The sequence below is a fragment of the Rhinolophus sinicus genome, chromosome X, assembly GCF_036562045.2.
Source record: "Rhinolophus sinicus isolate RSC01 chromosome X, ASM3656204v1, whole genome shotgun sequence".
In the NCBI taxonomy this organism is placed as follows: Eukaryota; Metazoa; Chordata; class Mammalia; order Chiroptera; family Rhinolophidae; genus Rhinolophus; species Rhinolophus sinicus.
Window position 1 is genome coordinate 11,062,882 of NC_133768.1, and position 15,522 is coordinate 11,078,403.

The 15,522-nt window shown below is 39.9% G+C and overlaps 1 protein-coding gene across 3 annotated transcripts in view; it reads left to right on the top strand.

Moving 5' to 3' along the window:
* The window catches only part of GLRA2 (glycine receptor alpha 2), a 191,444-nt gene that overhangs the window by 58,647 nt on the left and 117,275 nt on the right, over positions 1 to 15,522 (top strand). For all 3 annotated transcript variants that reach the window (XM_019746238.2, XM_019746239.2, XM_074323744.1), the window contains one exon: positions 1,537 to 1,760. In XM_019746238.2, coding sequence (XP_019601797.1) covers positions 1,537 to 1,760 — 224 coding nt within the window. The remainder of the gene's footprint in view (positions 1 to 1,536; positions 1,761 to 15,522) is intronic.

The following is a 15,522-nucleotide window of genomic DNA, read 5'->3' on the forward strand; positions in this document are numbered from 1 at the left end:
TGTACAATGGAGAACTTTAAAGTTATTTGTTTTAATATTTCCGCCTTTCCAAATGAGCTGGATTTTTATGACTGATTTTCAGAAGTTAGTAACTATTTGATTATTAGCGTTCTTTAGGCCTACTACACTGGGCATGCTTTCTAAGAAATACCACCTTCAAAATACTCTATCAGGCTGATGATCAGGATGGCTGTATTTCAAAAGAAGTCATGGGAATTTGGAGAGTTTAGTAATAGGTAGAAGGAACTGAATTGAAGCTCTTTTCCATACACACTGATCTTTATAAGTTAGTTATTTTTTTTCTTTTGGCCCTAAGAGAATTAACCAAAACTGACCATCCTGAGGTTGTCTCCACTGTACCTGGTAAAGTAACCAACCGTCCTGGTTTTGCCCAGGACTGAGTGGGTTCCCTGAATGTGGGGCTTTGGGGGCTAAAACTGGGCAGTTCTCAGGCAAACTAGGACAAGTTGGTCACCATTTGAAGAAAGTAAACAACAACCAAAAATTCAAGGCCAAAAGTATGGAAATGGAGCAAGTGATGATGAAAAAGGTAAAGGAAAGAGGTTAAGAAAGAATGAGAATGTATCACCCTAAGTAACCACAAGTGGCAGGAGTGGACAACTATTATCCCTGAACCATACTTCCTCCTGACTGGGGAATACTATTCAAGCCTCTACCTGGGTCCACTCTATCAAACGAAGCAACAATTGCCATGAACCTAAAGACCTTTGAGTAGAAATCCCCAGGAGAGCAGTCACTCTCCTAACCTGATTCATTAGCACAGAAGGAAATTCCCAGATCAAGTGGGAATGACAGGGTATACCTGAGGCTTCCATAGGGAGGAACACCCTTGTCAGAAGGTGCTCAGATTAGAAGAACATGCAAAAGATCTCTTTTGGTGAAGCATCAAGTCAACTACTATAGATATAACCCATTCGGAGAAATGATAAAATATTTAAGAATTTCAAAAGTTAGTAGCTGTGAGGGAATTATCTTGTCAACATGAAGCATCTTAATATTTATGTTGATGAATTTAAAAAATATTGCCCTATCATGTCAAAGTTTTATAATAATATTTTCACTACCAAAAGTACAGAGTGGGTTTCCTTCTGCCCAGAGCATCTGAGTAGAATGAGAAAAGACATCATGTCATTTCTGATTTGGAAAATGAATCAGTTTTATTTGACAATCTGCCATCACAGACTGACTTCTGTACTCATCGTTACCTTTTTCTATAGCAAAATCAGCTTGACTTAGTATTATTTCCTTCCAGAATGAATAATTGAAACATTAAAAAAAATCAACCAAGTCAATCTATTCAATCAGCATTCTGGTTTGGTTGAGTCTTCTTTCTTTCTCCCTTCTGTTCCCACTCCTAGAACTGAGTGGTTTATTTTTTTACCAAGATATACACACGGCCTGGTTTCTCAGACAACAACACTGCACCAAATCAGGGAGAAGAGTGAGGGGAAAATATAGATGGACCTCTTCTGTTGAACAGGCAATAAGTAACTCTTACGCATGGCATTTCTGTAGGATTATCGAGTGAACATTTTTCTGAGACAACAGTGGAATGACTCCCGGCTGGCATACAGTGAGTACCCTGATGACTCCCTGGACTTGGACCCATCAATGCTGGACTCCATTTGGAAACCTGATTTGTTCTTTGCCAATGAGAAGGGTGCAAACTTCCACGATGTCACCACCGATAACAAACTGCTTCGGATTTCAAAAAATGGCAAAGTGCTCTACAGTATCAGGTAAGCTTCCTTTGGCTGCTCCTGCTCCCGTTTCCATTTTTCTCCTGGCCTAGAGTTGCCTGATTCTGCATGGGAAGATGTATATGAACATTTGATTCTTGGGGTCTCTTGTTTATCATTTGAATCTTAAAGTTGGTTAGAGTGACAGAGGTACCCATGGTCTCAGAAGTATGATTGTCTACAAGAATATATTTGGTAGCATGGTGGATGAATGATCGTATTGTGTAAATAATAAACCAAAAAAACAAATGTGTTTTTGATTGATTCAATAAAGGAAGTACAGGCCCTTTAGTTCAATTACAATTGAGCATAATGTACAAATTCTCTTTCAAATGGTTCTGCCATTCTATAACATTTATACACATACATACACACAAACCCACACACATTCAATGGCTCAGCCTGGTAACCAAGAGCATGGTGAGTAGAAAACTGGACTAGGTGAGTAGAAAACTGGTCTTAATCCAAGCTCTGATGCTAACTAAACATGTGAACTTGATCTCTGAACTTTTCTTCAGCTTGAGACAATTTCTGAGATCCATTTTTCCTTTTACATTTAAATATGATCTGCTTTACAATCTTTACCACCCAAGGCTCAAAATAATCTATCTCTTTTTGGAATTCTAGTAGCAGTTTCTCTGTGAATCTATAAGGCTCTTGTTTCTTCCTACCTCATATTTTGGCTATTTCTGTACATGAATGTAGCATAAGAATATGGATTTTTGGAATCAGACAAATCTAAAATAAAATTCAAGGTTTGCCACTTACCAAGTTACATAACCTATAACCCTCAGTTACCTTCGTTGTAAAATGGGAAACACCATATTTATCTCTGAGTATTCCTGTGAGACTGAATGATATAGAGCAGAAGTCAGCAAATACTTTCTGTCAAGGACCAGACAGAAAGTATTTCAGTTTTGCAGGCCAGACTGTCTCGACTCTGTCGCAACTACTCAACTCTGCCATTGTAGCACAAAAGCAGCCATAAACCACACTCAAACCATTGGGCCTGTCTACATTTCAATAAAACTTTATTACAAAAACAGGCAGTGGACTAGATTTGGCCCTTTGGCCATAGTTTGCTGACCCTGGACATAGAGTACATGAAAATCCCTGTCACAGTGCATGACACAGAGTAATTGAAATGATGGCTATCTGTACTTTAAAGTTAATCTTTCTAATTAGTAAGTTCTTTAAAGCCAAGATATTTGGAATTTGCATATTCTGCAACCCCTCCCAAAGGGCCAAGAGAATGTACTGTATATGAGAGATATATAGTACGTTGAATAAATACTGACATTTTAAAGATTCTTTATAAAATTCCTCCTTTCTCTCCAATCTTATTACCTCCTTCCCCAAGAAGTGGACAGCTAGTGTCCATGCGAACAATTTTTACAAGTTTGCAGACTCACCACCATTAAAACCTCATTTCACAACTCAATATACAATTTAGGTCTGTACTGTATATTCCATTCTTACCCTAGTAATTTCATAGCTTGCTGATGGCTGACAACCCCAATGTCTTGTGGATCAAAAGAGGCTGCTCATTTGTAAAAAGTAGCAGAGTCACTGCTTGCACAAAGAACCAGGAAATTCCCCTACTTTATTTTTAAAGAACTCTACTGTTTCTGTTATAAAATTTTTGAGGAAACACAGACTATTTCACATGGTGATACATTTAGAGTAAGATGCAGTACTGGGCACAACCTAAGTTTATATGAGCTAATGAAATGGGATATATGCAGAGCGTGATACAGGGAAAGAGAGCTATAAAAAGGAGCACAGGGCATCAGCTACTCCAGCTAACCCTCTGGGCTTTGGGTGGCATTTGCTCTAGTAAATACAGTAGTACCTCGGTTTTCGAACGTCTCCGTTGATGACCATTTCGGTTTACCAACGCTGTAAACCTGGAAGTAAATGCTTCGGTTTTCGAACACCCCTCGGAAGTCAAACATGTCACACAGCTTCCGCTCAGTGCAAGATACTGAGGCCTAACTGTCGGCTGTTTTCGAACGTTTCAGAACTCGAATGGTCTTCTGGAATGGATTACGTTAAAAAACCAAGGTACCACTGTATATGGCATCTTACACTGCTGAACTAAAACCAGGATTTATTCCTTCTGTTCTATGAAGGCCTTTCCATTCTAGAACCATGAAGAATACAATGTTCCCCAGTTCTTGACCCAGAGGCAATTCTTCTACTTCTGGTTCCAAGTGTAGCATATTACAGGCTCTGAAATACCCTAACAATTGTTTTGGATTGAGTGCAGGTTGTCCTGTGGCAGGCTGGTTTAGCTTTTCCTTCACTGGGGGTATTCTATGAAATTACAGGAAAAACCCTTGGTATAGGAGAACTGGGCATGTCATTTTAGGGAAACACAGTTCTTGGCTGCAGTTTTGAACTGCAGGAATCTAATTGTTTGCCTAGAAGGGTTTTCAATGAGCCAGACACTGTACTGGGCCTAGAGATCCAGAGTTGAGTAAGATGTGGTACCTGCCCTGGAAGGGCTCCTGTCTAACAAGGCAGGCAGACATAAGATACGAGGTGTGATCAAACAATGCGATGAATGTTTAAATTTATTACAGTAAAAAATTATTACAGTAAAAGACACATTGTCATTAATCCCCCCTCAAAATACTCCCCCTTGCTTCTAACACACTTATCCCATCTTTCTTGCCACTTCTGAAACAGTTTTGGAAGTCCTCTTTTGTGAGTGTCTTTAGTTGTGCTGTCACGGCTGCCACAATATCCTGAATCATTTTGACTTTGGGGAAGAGCCAGAAGTCGTGCGCTGCCAGATCTGGTGAATAAGGTGGATGAGGACACACTGTAATGTTTTTATTTGACAGAAATTTCCATATACCAGAAGCGATATGTGACACGGAGCATTGTCATGATGGGGGATGATTTACAGCACACTTTAAAACATACCTTCTCTCAACCGTAGCTCACACCCGACTGACTGCACTGAACAAGTTGAAACTTGTCACACACTGTTACTAAGGTTTGATGAGCTGCTTCCTATATTGAAGATCCCTGCCTTTCCATTGGATGGCACGCAGCAGCAGCATTCACCATATTGTTTGATCACAACAGAAAGACTCCATGTCACACATCACTTCTGGTATGGCAATTTCTGTCATAAATAAAAACATTATGATGTGCTCTCATCCACCTTATTCACTGGATCTGGCATCGTGCGACTTCTGGCTCTTCTGCAAAGTCAATATGATTCAGGACATTGAGGCAGCTATGAGAGCGCAACTAAAGACACTCATGAAAGAGGACTTCCAGAACTGCTTCAGAAAGTGGCAAAAACGATGGGATAAGTTCAAAGTGAGGGGGAGTATTTTGAGGGGGATTAATGGCAATATGTCTTTTACTGTAATAATATTTTTATTTAAACATTCACCATAGTTTTTGATAACACCTCATAAATTAAGTAATAGGAATAAAGAACAAGGAAAAGAAAAGTGGTTCTAACTTTACAAATGAACTGTGTTACTCAAATATTGTTAGAATTTGGGTTTTGGCATCCACACTCCTATTTACTTGAGTCACTGGACTCAATTTAACTAGAGGGCAGGGAGTAATTAGTACTAATATATGTCCAGGTGCATATGCCCAGGTCCAAGTTTAAGGCAAAGTGGGCTATAGTTTCTGGTGTCTTAAAGGTGCTGGAAAGTCCCTTCTGACATTCCATTAGGATGCTTTCAGGTTTATAATGCAAATACTCCTGGGAGAGGAAATCCACTGGCCTAAATTCATAGTAAGCAATAAAGAGCTGATATGAAAATTTCTTTCTGATACCGTGTTTCCCCGAAAAAAAGACCTAGCCAAACCATCAGCTCTAATGCGTCTTTTAGAGCAAAAATTAATGTAATACCTGGTATTATATTATATTATACCTGGTCTTATTTTTAATATAAGACCAGGTCTTATATTAATTTTTGCTCCAAAAGGCACATGAGACTGATGGTCCGGCTAAGTCTTATTTTCGGGGAAACATGGTAGTAGGTTTAATGTCCATGAATAATAGTGAGAACTATCATGTTGGATGCCTGAGAGGAGAAATCAGATAGCACAAAGAGGGTTAAGAAAGACACAAGGAAGGGATACCACAGAAGTACCAAAGATACACTCATGATTTACCTCCATCCTACACATTTAAGCAATTACTTAAACATTGGTCTACATTTAAAAAATGTTCTGTGGTGATCTTTTATATTTCCATTTTCCTAAAACCTAAAGCAAATAGATGACAGCATTTCATCTAGGAACAATTCCATGCTTTCCTAGCTTTGGAGGAGCAGAGGTAGAATTAACTCTACATGGGAACCAAAGCCCAAGGCTTTGATGGCCAAACAAAACACAAAGAGAGCTATGCAGTGCACTGACTTCATTAACAAGTAAGCACACACTTGCTGATTTTATACCGCTATTTCCCAAAAGGCAGGGGTTGAAACAAAGAGGTGACAGTAGACTAGAACTCCGTAAGTATTCTGCATGTTCAAACTTGGATCCCTTAATAAAATCCAAACAAATCTTTAAATAGGAACCAAAGGCCTTAGAAAATTCAGTCAGAAAATTCAGTTCAGTTAGAAAATTTCTATCCAGTGTTGCAGGACACAGTCTTTGTTGATGAAAATGTATCAAATCTATTTCTGTCCATTCTTCTTCTGATTTCCTTTTTAATATTCACTTCCCTGATATGTTTTAGCTTACTGTTTATTTTATTTTAAGTTTTTTTGTTGACCCACCCCACTAAGTATGGATCATCCCTGACCAAAGTGTAAACAAGCACACAAGTCTTGCTTTGTACACCCTCTTCAGAGACAAATTCTAAATTAATGTTCCTTAAGAAGGCCTGAATCCATAGGAATAATGAGGTGAGCCTTGAGTCTCATAGATATTTTTGCTCAAACAATATATGTTGAACTGAACAAAATAAATTGCAGAAGTCAAGGCATCGTGGCATATGATGTGCAATATTAAAGATAAAAAGAGAAGGTGAGCATTTTTGGAAAGAAGCAGCTTATCACACATGTCCACAATGTCTTTGCTAATATTTGGGTTTTTCCTTTTTACTTCCCATGGCTTCTGAGAATTTTCTGCCGGAATTCTGAGTTTTTATAGAAGCATAAGTTTGTTGTTGTTGTTTTCTAATTTGAAGGCATCAGATTACAAAATATATAATCTAACACCCTTGTTTTACTGATGAGGAAGTGACTTCTTTCAGAAATCAGGAGAGCCAATAATGGAGCCCATAAAAAGAAAAGCTAGGACAAAAAGCAAAGCTCTTGACTTCTGTGTCAGTGGTATCATCTCCTACCACACATTAATTCTTCATTTACTTCAACTCAAGTCCAAAGACACAAACAAATACAATTCCAAAGACATGTTGTTTTGGAACCAGCCTTTTTGGGACCCATTTTTAAAGGACTATTGGAGGAAGAAGGTAAGATTTCAGATGAGAACATAAAGTATCTTCAAATTTTGCAAATTTCTGAAAAGACTGTTTGAATTCAAGGTACAACAATTGACTTTCGACTAGGAAGATCTACTTGATAGTTTTATATAGCAAATGTAGCTTATATAGCATGTCTACTTCCTGAAAAATTTTACTATCCCAGGGATCAAAGGGCTAAAGAGACTCATTATGTCAACTCCCTACCTTTAGTCAACCTGTTGAAAACTCATTCTATTTTTAAAGATGTTCAGAGGAGGAGATTTTATATTCTCTCTTTGGATCCTATAATGTTACTCTGACATTGTGCAGAAATTCTTTCTTATATAGCTCACCTCACATTTGCTGCAACTTAGTCGCTTTTCCCTACATTTGTTAACAGGATAAACAAATGGCTACCATTTTTGGAAGGATGTAGGTATTATGTCACAGTGTTTGCTTTCACACAATTTTGTCCAATTGGAGTTAGTGAATATACATTTTGTCACCAACACTATGTTGTTGATTTAATTTTACTGTGTGTTCTACTTCAGTACAAAATGAAGGTGCTCTTCATCTTGCAATTTTTAGCTTGCTGTACAGTTTGGAGCCTCTGCTCTGAGCCTTATGATGTTGAATGTTATCCTGGCTACTTCTGATACTGTAGGATGCACGGGTATTAGAGTCAAACATCCTTGGGCTTGAGTCTCTGGCCTCAGAACTGGCTGTATGACCTATGGAAATTTGTCATCTCTCTGAACCTCTATTTTCTCAGCTTTGAAAAAGAGATGATTCTGTTAAGAGAATCAGAATACAATATATGTTATATGAATAGTCAAAAGTGGCATTGCCATTATACACTAGGGCCCCTTGGTATTTTCTTGTAATTTAACGATTGTACTTTCTGTTCCAGCCTCTAAGACAAAGAGTAAACTGATCAAGATAGAGCCTTACAAACTCCAAACATTAAGGATGGGACTGACCCATTCCTTGAGAGGTGCTTAATCTTTGGGCGAGTTAAAAGCTCCAGGGGGTCTTTGAATGCCCCTAAAAATGTGTGCATATTTGATGTACTAGAGAATTTAAACTTTTTTGTTTGTTTAGAGGATAAGGTTCTATCTTTCTTAAGGAGCTTTGACTTTCCAACTGGTAACAACTGCTTCCAGGTTTATTGTATGCCTCCAGAATGGGTATGTCTTTAGCAAAGTTGTTAAGAAAATAGTTTGCCTTTGTGTCTTCTTATTTGACTGACCAGGTACCTGGGGGCCTTATGCTACCCTCCAACTGCAGAGAGTCCTCTAAACCATAAATAATTATGGGATTCTCCCTCCACAACAGCACCCTATATCACCAAGTTTCCTGCTCCCCTCATCATCAAACTATCTGACCTGAAATTTATTCCTTTATGGCATTTGGAGGTGATTTGCTTGTTAACCCCTTTTGATTCCATTCATAATTCCAGGTGTGGATGATTCAGTGTTCTGCCTTCCAAGTAGTACTTAAGTTGTAACGGAGAACTCTTGGGGATTGACATGTCTTCTCCCTCTAATGATAGATTGCAGGCACCATTGACAGTAGGTGGAGCGTAGATTTCTAGACAGACATCCAACGGTGCTCTCCAAACAATCCTGTCTAATGACCGACTCCACCCCCACACATGAAAGGCCAACTTTTCTCACACAGCCTCCCATCCTTGACTCACCCTAAGGCCTGATGTAAGAACTTCAAACGATGTAACTTCAGTTATAGAATGATTTTTATAGCATAGGAAAAAAGAACATTCTCGATTTAGATGTCAGAGCCAAAAATAAAATGCACAGTGAACTAAGCCCTGCCTAAATGTTACCAATGGTGATACTTTGACTATCTTACTCTCAGTTTTGATGAGACACGTAAGCCTATATTTTCTGTTAGAAAGCAGCTCTGAAAAGCTGTGATTTCTTCTCTCTGTGCTTATTTGGACCATGTTTATATTTATATCCTATAATCCAGGCAAAATTACATTCTCATTTTCCGACTCTGTGTCCAAATCCTCATTAGTTTTGTGACTTGATTTAATGCAGTAATTAATGATTGTAACATACGCGCCCACATCAGAATTAATCAGTGAGGCTTCAGAGAAGTGCTGGAAAATGCCATGGAAACCACAATGATTCCGTTCCTCCTAGAGGCAAGCATGATTGGGAGGGTGGGAGGCGCTGGCGTGCACATTCACTGGTGGATTCAGCAGGAGCAGAGCTAAGTGGTGCGGGGGAGGTATTTCTGGAGAGTGGTTTCCAAAAAAAAAGGCGTGGCTGAGGGTAGAAGCATTAAAGTCTACAAAGTGTGATCTGTACATGACAGACTCTCTTGAAGTGCTGAAAATCTCTGTTGAGCTCCTGATTGGGTTCAGAAATACACATATGTACACTCAAGGGCACAATATTGGTTCAAACACAACAGAGTAAGGATCTTACCCTTGTTGAAAGAAAAGACGGAATTGTACAAAGGAATGCATGGCAGCTGGCATGCCCACCTGTCCTTGGACTGTTTACCTTATTGGGCTAGCAGTAGTAACCAGTAGGTTTTCCTCCTTTTGGAGGTAACTTCCCACTGCATTAACATTCATCAGAGTTTGCTCTGAAAGCAACGGTGCAAAGAACAGAATACTGAAAAGGTAGCAGAGGGCATCAGGAGCCCCACACTTCCTTCCATCATTTACTGTATCTTCCAGGCTCATAGAACAGCCTCTCTAACCCCATCAGTTTATCATTCTGAGTCTCAGTTTCCTTATCTATAAAATGAGATTCAACCAGGAGACCAGATGAAGTCTAAAGCGACTTCTAGCTCATATCATAAGTCTATAACTCGAAATGATCTCTTCCTTCCCAAATCACAAAATTCCTTCTGGTTCAGGAAATATAAGAGTGGGTTCCTCATGTCCCTTAGGGCTTGGGAGTCAGCAAGATGAGATTTAAATTTAAGGTGCCTATCTCAAACTACTTATAGATCTTTGAACCTTGCTCTCCCATACTGAATATCCATCTCCTGAGGAGAGGAACCTAAGTTTGGAGTAGGGCAGGGAAGATATAGTTTAAGAAGCAGCCTTACGTTCAACATACAGTTTACACAATGACAAGGACTTGATACCAAACTCCCTACTGAGAAATATCCCAATTGCAAACTACATCATTTGTACCCTCTGATTCAATCAGCAGGAGTATCCATGAGACGTTATTTTAGAATGTGCTCATGAAGTACGGGTTTATATACTTTCAGACAATTGTACAAAAATGGTTGGTTGGGACAATTATTAACTGGATGCACAGGCTAAAGGAAATCACATGGTAGATTTGAGCCAGCAGAGTTGAAGGGCTAATCTGATATTACTCATTACCTGAATTTTCTTGTGGCAGGAAGCCAAAGGAAAGGCATAGGTCCTGGTGAGCCTGCTCAACTTATGTTGTTGTGGGCTTCTCCCTGGTCTACAGCACTGCTTTTGAAGGGCTCTCTGGATGGCTATAATCCCCAAATAAACACACATAATATCACCACGGCTCTTATGAGACACATGAATTACTTCAGTACATTCTCCTACTACATAATCCAAAGGAAAGGCATTCCATTTTAAAATGGGGAAAAAATTGTCCCTCCTCAAAGCCCAGCAGTCTTTCCAACAAGTCTATCCTTGCTCATGGCATTTAAAATTACAAACGAACATCTGTACTGAAGAGGACACATTTATCATTGGACAGTCATTTAAAGACAATTAAGGACATTTATAATTATGTGAAGTTCCATACGTGACACACACTCAAAGCACGGCCAACCCATATCTGACTGATCATTCCTTTCAAAGGACAATAAAACAAATGTTTTACTTGACGCTTCATTTTAGTGGGGATATTTTCCTAAATTTGAGCAGTTAGATGAAGGGTAGAAAGCACTAAGGGACCTACGAGATTAAAGATAGTAATAGAATGGAATGCTATGGGGGTGGAGCAGATGTCAGTTCTGAAGGTCATGAAGACTTGAATTCAAATGCAGTCTTACTAAGTGACCCTGAGAAGTCACATGACCCTGCTTTGATCTGTAGGTTTTCTCAGTTCCAGATTCATACTAAACGTTTAGTGACTGTTGAAATCACTCTGGGTTGGCTATAAGATAAAGGGGAGGGCGGTGGGGAGACAGCTCTCCCTCTTCTTCCTAACCCACACACGGACATTTCCTTATTCAGCACCTGTTACATTCAGTCTCCTCTCCTCTTCCATGCTTGGTCCCAAGCAGATGGGTTCCCTTGCCTTGGGTTATCCTCCCTTTGGAAGGCATGTAGCTCATAACAGAAGTGGCAGTTGCAAATTCTTTCAGAAATGGCTTGGGTTTCCTCCTTAGCTGCTTGTTAAGAAGAAACAGAGGAACCGTGCTTAGTTTCAAAGTGTTATCTAATCAAGGATGGACCATCATACCATCTGACCAAGACTCTGTTCTCTCTTCCACCTTTGCCACCAGAAACATGGCCAGCAACTCTCTGCAAGTTACCACAATAGAAGTCTTAATGCAGCAAAATACCAGCAAAGTAACACAGTGTTGCTCTCGGCTGTCAGCAGACACCAAAAACAATTTACTCTGGTTTTCTTAAAATCACATTTGCAGTACACAAGTACTTATTCTCCTCCTGTTTTGCCAGAAGTAAAATAATCCCAAATAAAACATTAAGAAAATTGCCATATAGTGCTTTTCTCTTTCTTCCCCTCAATGTCACTATTAAATGGCTGTGAACTTAGACACACAGTGACCATGAAATGGACAAGTCAGTCCTCATTATTTTAATGTGCTGGCTAATAACATTTTATCTTCATGAATAGTTGTGTCTATAAATAAATTCTTGATGTGAAATGACTTTGAAATTTAAAATGTAACAAAAATGTGGGCAGTATTGGTTATTTGAATCTTGAGTAATTTGAGCTCTTCTTTCTGGTGGTGTTCAATTTAGCCCTCTCCTATTCGACACCTTCAAAACATTTTCGTTCAGGAAATATCAAAGCATTTGGAAAAGTTTTAGTTGCAGATTCATCAGTTGAATCCAATTCATATTTGGACTTAATTAACATGGGCCAACCATATGTGTGCACATTTTCTGAAGGGACCAGGCACAGATGGGAGCAGATATTGTATTTTTGTCCTTCCCAGCTAGTATTGCTCAATGCATATGGGTATTTTCTGTGATGCCTTTATAATGTTTGGTAAACATGGGCCTTCCTAGTCAGTCACTGGCATTTGCGTCAGGGAAGAGGAGTAGAACCATTGATGAACCAGCAGTGTTGCCATTTATCTTCCCCAAATCCCAAGGTCAACAGGAAAAAAACAGGGCTTCACTTACTTGGAGTTAGCTAAGGGGGTTGAGTCTAACCGTACTGCTTAGGATCAACATAGGGTTTAGGTTCAGCCCTAGACAATATTGAAAAAAAAAAAAAGATTTCTCCCTGGTGCCACAGCCACAATGTCCTGAGCCCTGTTTTCCATCCAGGGTCACCCTTCCATTTGATACTCTCAGCGTCAAAGTCTGCTCTTGTGGATATCCGTCAGGAATCTGGGAATCTATTAATTCATATACATGAAGGAGGAAATGACTAACAGTACTTGAAACACTTGTCTCTCTGTAGATTTGCATCTTAATACTCATGGGAGCCTTTAGCTAAATGACTGTTAGTTGATTATATGCAACAGTAAGAGTTGGAAGGTGTTTAAGCAAGGACATGCATTAGGATCTTTCTGGAATGCCTAATAATTAACACAGCATGAATTTTCAACCTTAACTTATGTGCAAAGCCTTCCCAGGTACAGCCACATCTGTGCCTTCTCATGGACCAGGTGAACAGCTCAAGGCTACAGTGAGCAGGACACTCTCTATGCTTTACATGAGTGCATTCAAAGCAGCCGTTTAATTACAGAGCTTTCAGAAGATGAGTTTAACATTTTCATTCCTTGCCTGCCTAGCCAAACTTGGGTTTTGTTCGCCATGAATCAAGATCCCTTTGTGGGCACCTTGGGTTTTGATTCAGGAGCATCGAATGGTGATTGCAAGTTATACCTCCCTGATAGACCCAAAGAGCTCTCTCAGGATCTAGGTCTGTAAGGAGGGTAGGTTATGTGCTCTACCCAATCAGTGTGAACACTTATCCAGGTACCAAGGGAGTAATTAGAAGGCTTTTACTCGATTTAGCTCATGTCTGTCAGATTTACATAATCTGGAAGGATTCTTTAAATGGGGATTGAAAACAACTTTAAAAGTTGAAGGATAAATGCACAACTCCTGAGATATATTCCATTAAAAGGATATATATAGCACATCATATATAATATATATTATATATATATGTCTATAAATATGACATTAGACTAGGAGTTCCTTCAAGATAGAAACTCTTCTTTCAAGTTTATGATATGCATGGTGCCCAATAAATGCTTACCAAAAATTGCTGAATGGATATACTAGATTACAACTCAGGCAGAGTTCTGTTTAACACTAATACCATATCACCAAGGACCTGGAATGGTCCTCTGTGTTTTCTCCTCCTCCCTGACCAGCATCATGAGCTTTTAGAACTTTTCAGGTGCAGTCAATCCAATGCATGGTCAGCCAGCTCTGCAACTTCCTTTGGAATTTCTCCGTGGCTGATCTTCTAGCCAGAGATCAGAGACAGTGCCCTGATACACTGCCACTGCCTTCCAGAGGGCCATTGCCTCCCTTTGCACAGTCATGTGTTGATAGGCATGCTGTTTGGTTTCCTCTCTGCTGCACCTGGAAACTGCCCTCCCACCCCTCTTAGCATCTATCTTGCCAGTTTTCTAGCCATGCCCACCAGTCTTGGCTGCCAGTGGACTAACCTTGGTTTCACTGCCCTGACTTTTCCAGCATGCTTCTCCATTGTGACCAAGGCTCTTGATTGACACCCCCTTGTCTCACTACCCCTGGTCCAGTCACTTAGAAGCCTACTTGAGCCTAATTGTCCTGCCCTGGTTTCCAATAGAAAGTAATACTTTGTGCTACTGAAAAATTGCAGACCCATTTATCAATCCTCTTTCCTATTTCCCTTTCCCAATTTTCTCCTTTTAGTCTATCATGTTGACAGGAATTAAAGTCATCCCTTGGCATACGCTGAAACAGTACTTCTTAAAATGTGCTCTAGGACATGAGCATCACTATTACTTGGGCTGCTTATCAAGAGGGCCCGAGAATCTGCATTCCCCTCAGATGACACTTAATTCCACCAGAGTTTGAAACCCACTGTGTGAAAGGATATCTTGATCAGACAACAAGCCTGACAGTGTCTTTTAATCCACTGACTCCCTAACTCTTCCCTCGCTCTTCCCATGTGTGGGTTGTATTAATGATGCACTTTTCACTTGACTGCTAAGTTGCCCCCAGGCTAATTTCACTTAAGGTCTCGATGGGTTAAGATGACACTCTCGTTTGGTACTTGATGCATCCTGTCAAATCTCTCTGACATTAGAATGTCATAAGGCTCAGACATTTCAAGGTAGAACTGAGAGGAGAGATTCAACAGACCTACATTGTACAATACGGCTGTCCGTATGTTCGTGGGGAAGGAGTGGATTGTGTTCTAGGATGCTGGATGACGAAACCCTATGGGGACAATAAGTATCCCACCTATCCACCCAGATTCCCAGAAAGTTCCTACTTTCAGAAGCATTGTTACTTTCACTTAAGGGCTTTTATCATAGTCAAGAGTGCAAGTTCACTTATAATAGGGAATCCTTTCAACTGGTCACCTTCACTTATAGTTCAGAATCATGTTTTAAACAGCATGGGGTTTTGGGTGAGGAATGAGGCGCAAAGGTCGAGTGAAGGTCCAATAGCTCTTTCTGGGTAATCTGGGTCAACCACCCCGTTCCCTGAATCCAGTCAATGATGCTTCTACTATGCGGCTGCGGGAAGAGCGGAGGGGTTTTTAAAAGGGCAGGTTACAAGAAGTCTGGATGCCTGAAGAAAAATGAAAGGGTATCCCTGAGCAGGTACAAGGCAATCTAAGGCGTCTATGACACTCTGCTGGCTTCAGAGACAAAAGAGGCTGATACATTAGTAAGGGATTCCTTTTCTAAGGAGGAAATATGGTAGAGTGGGAAATAATCAATGAACTTTGATGTCAGTTAAAGTTGGGTTCACATCTAACTTTGGTCATTTACCGGTTGTATGACCTTGGGAAAATGGCTTAACCTCTCTGAGCTTCAATTGGTTTATCTCAAAAACAGAGACCGCGCTCTGCCTTGCGTCGTGGTACTCTGTGACTGTAATGACAGTGCTTGAGCTACAGC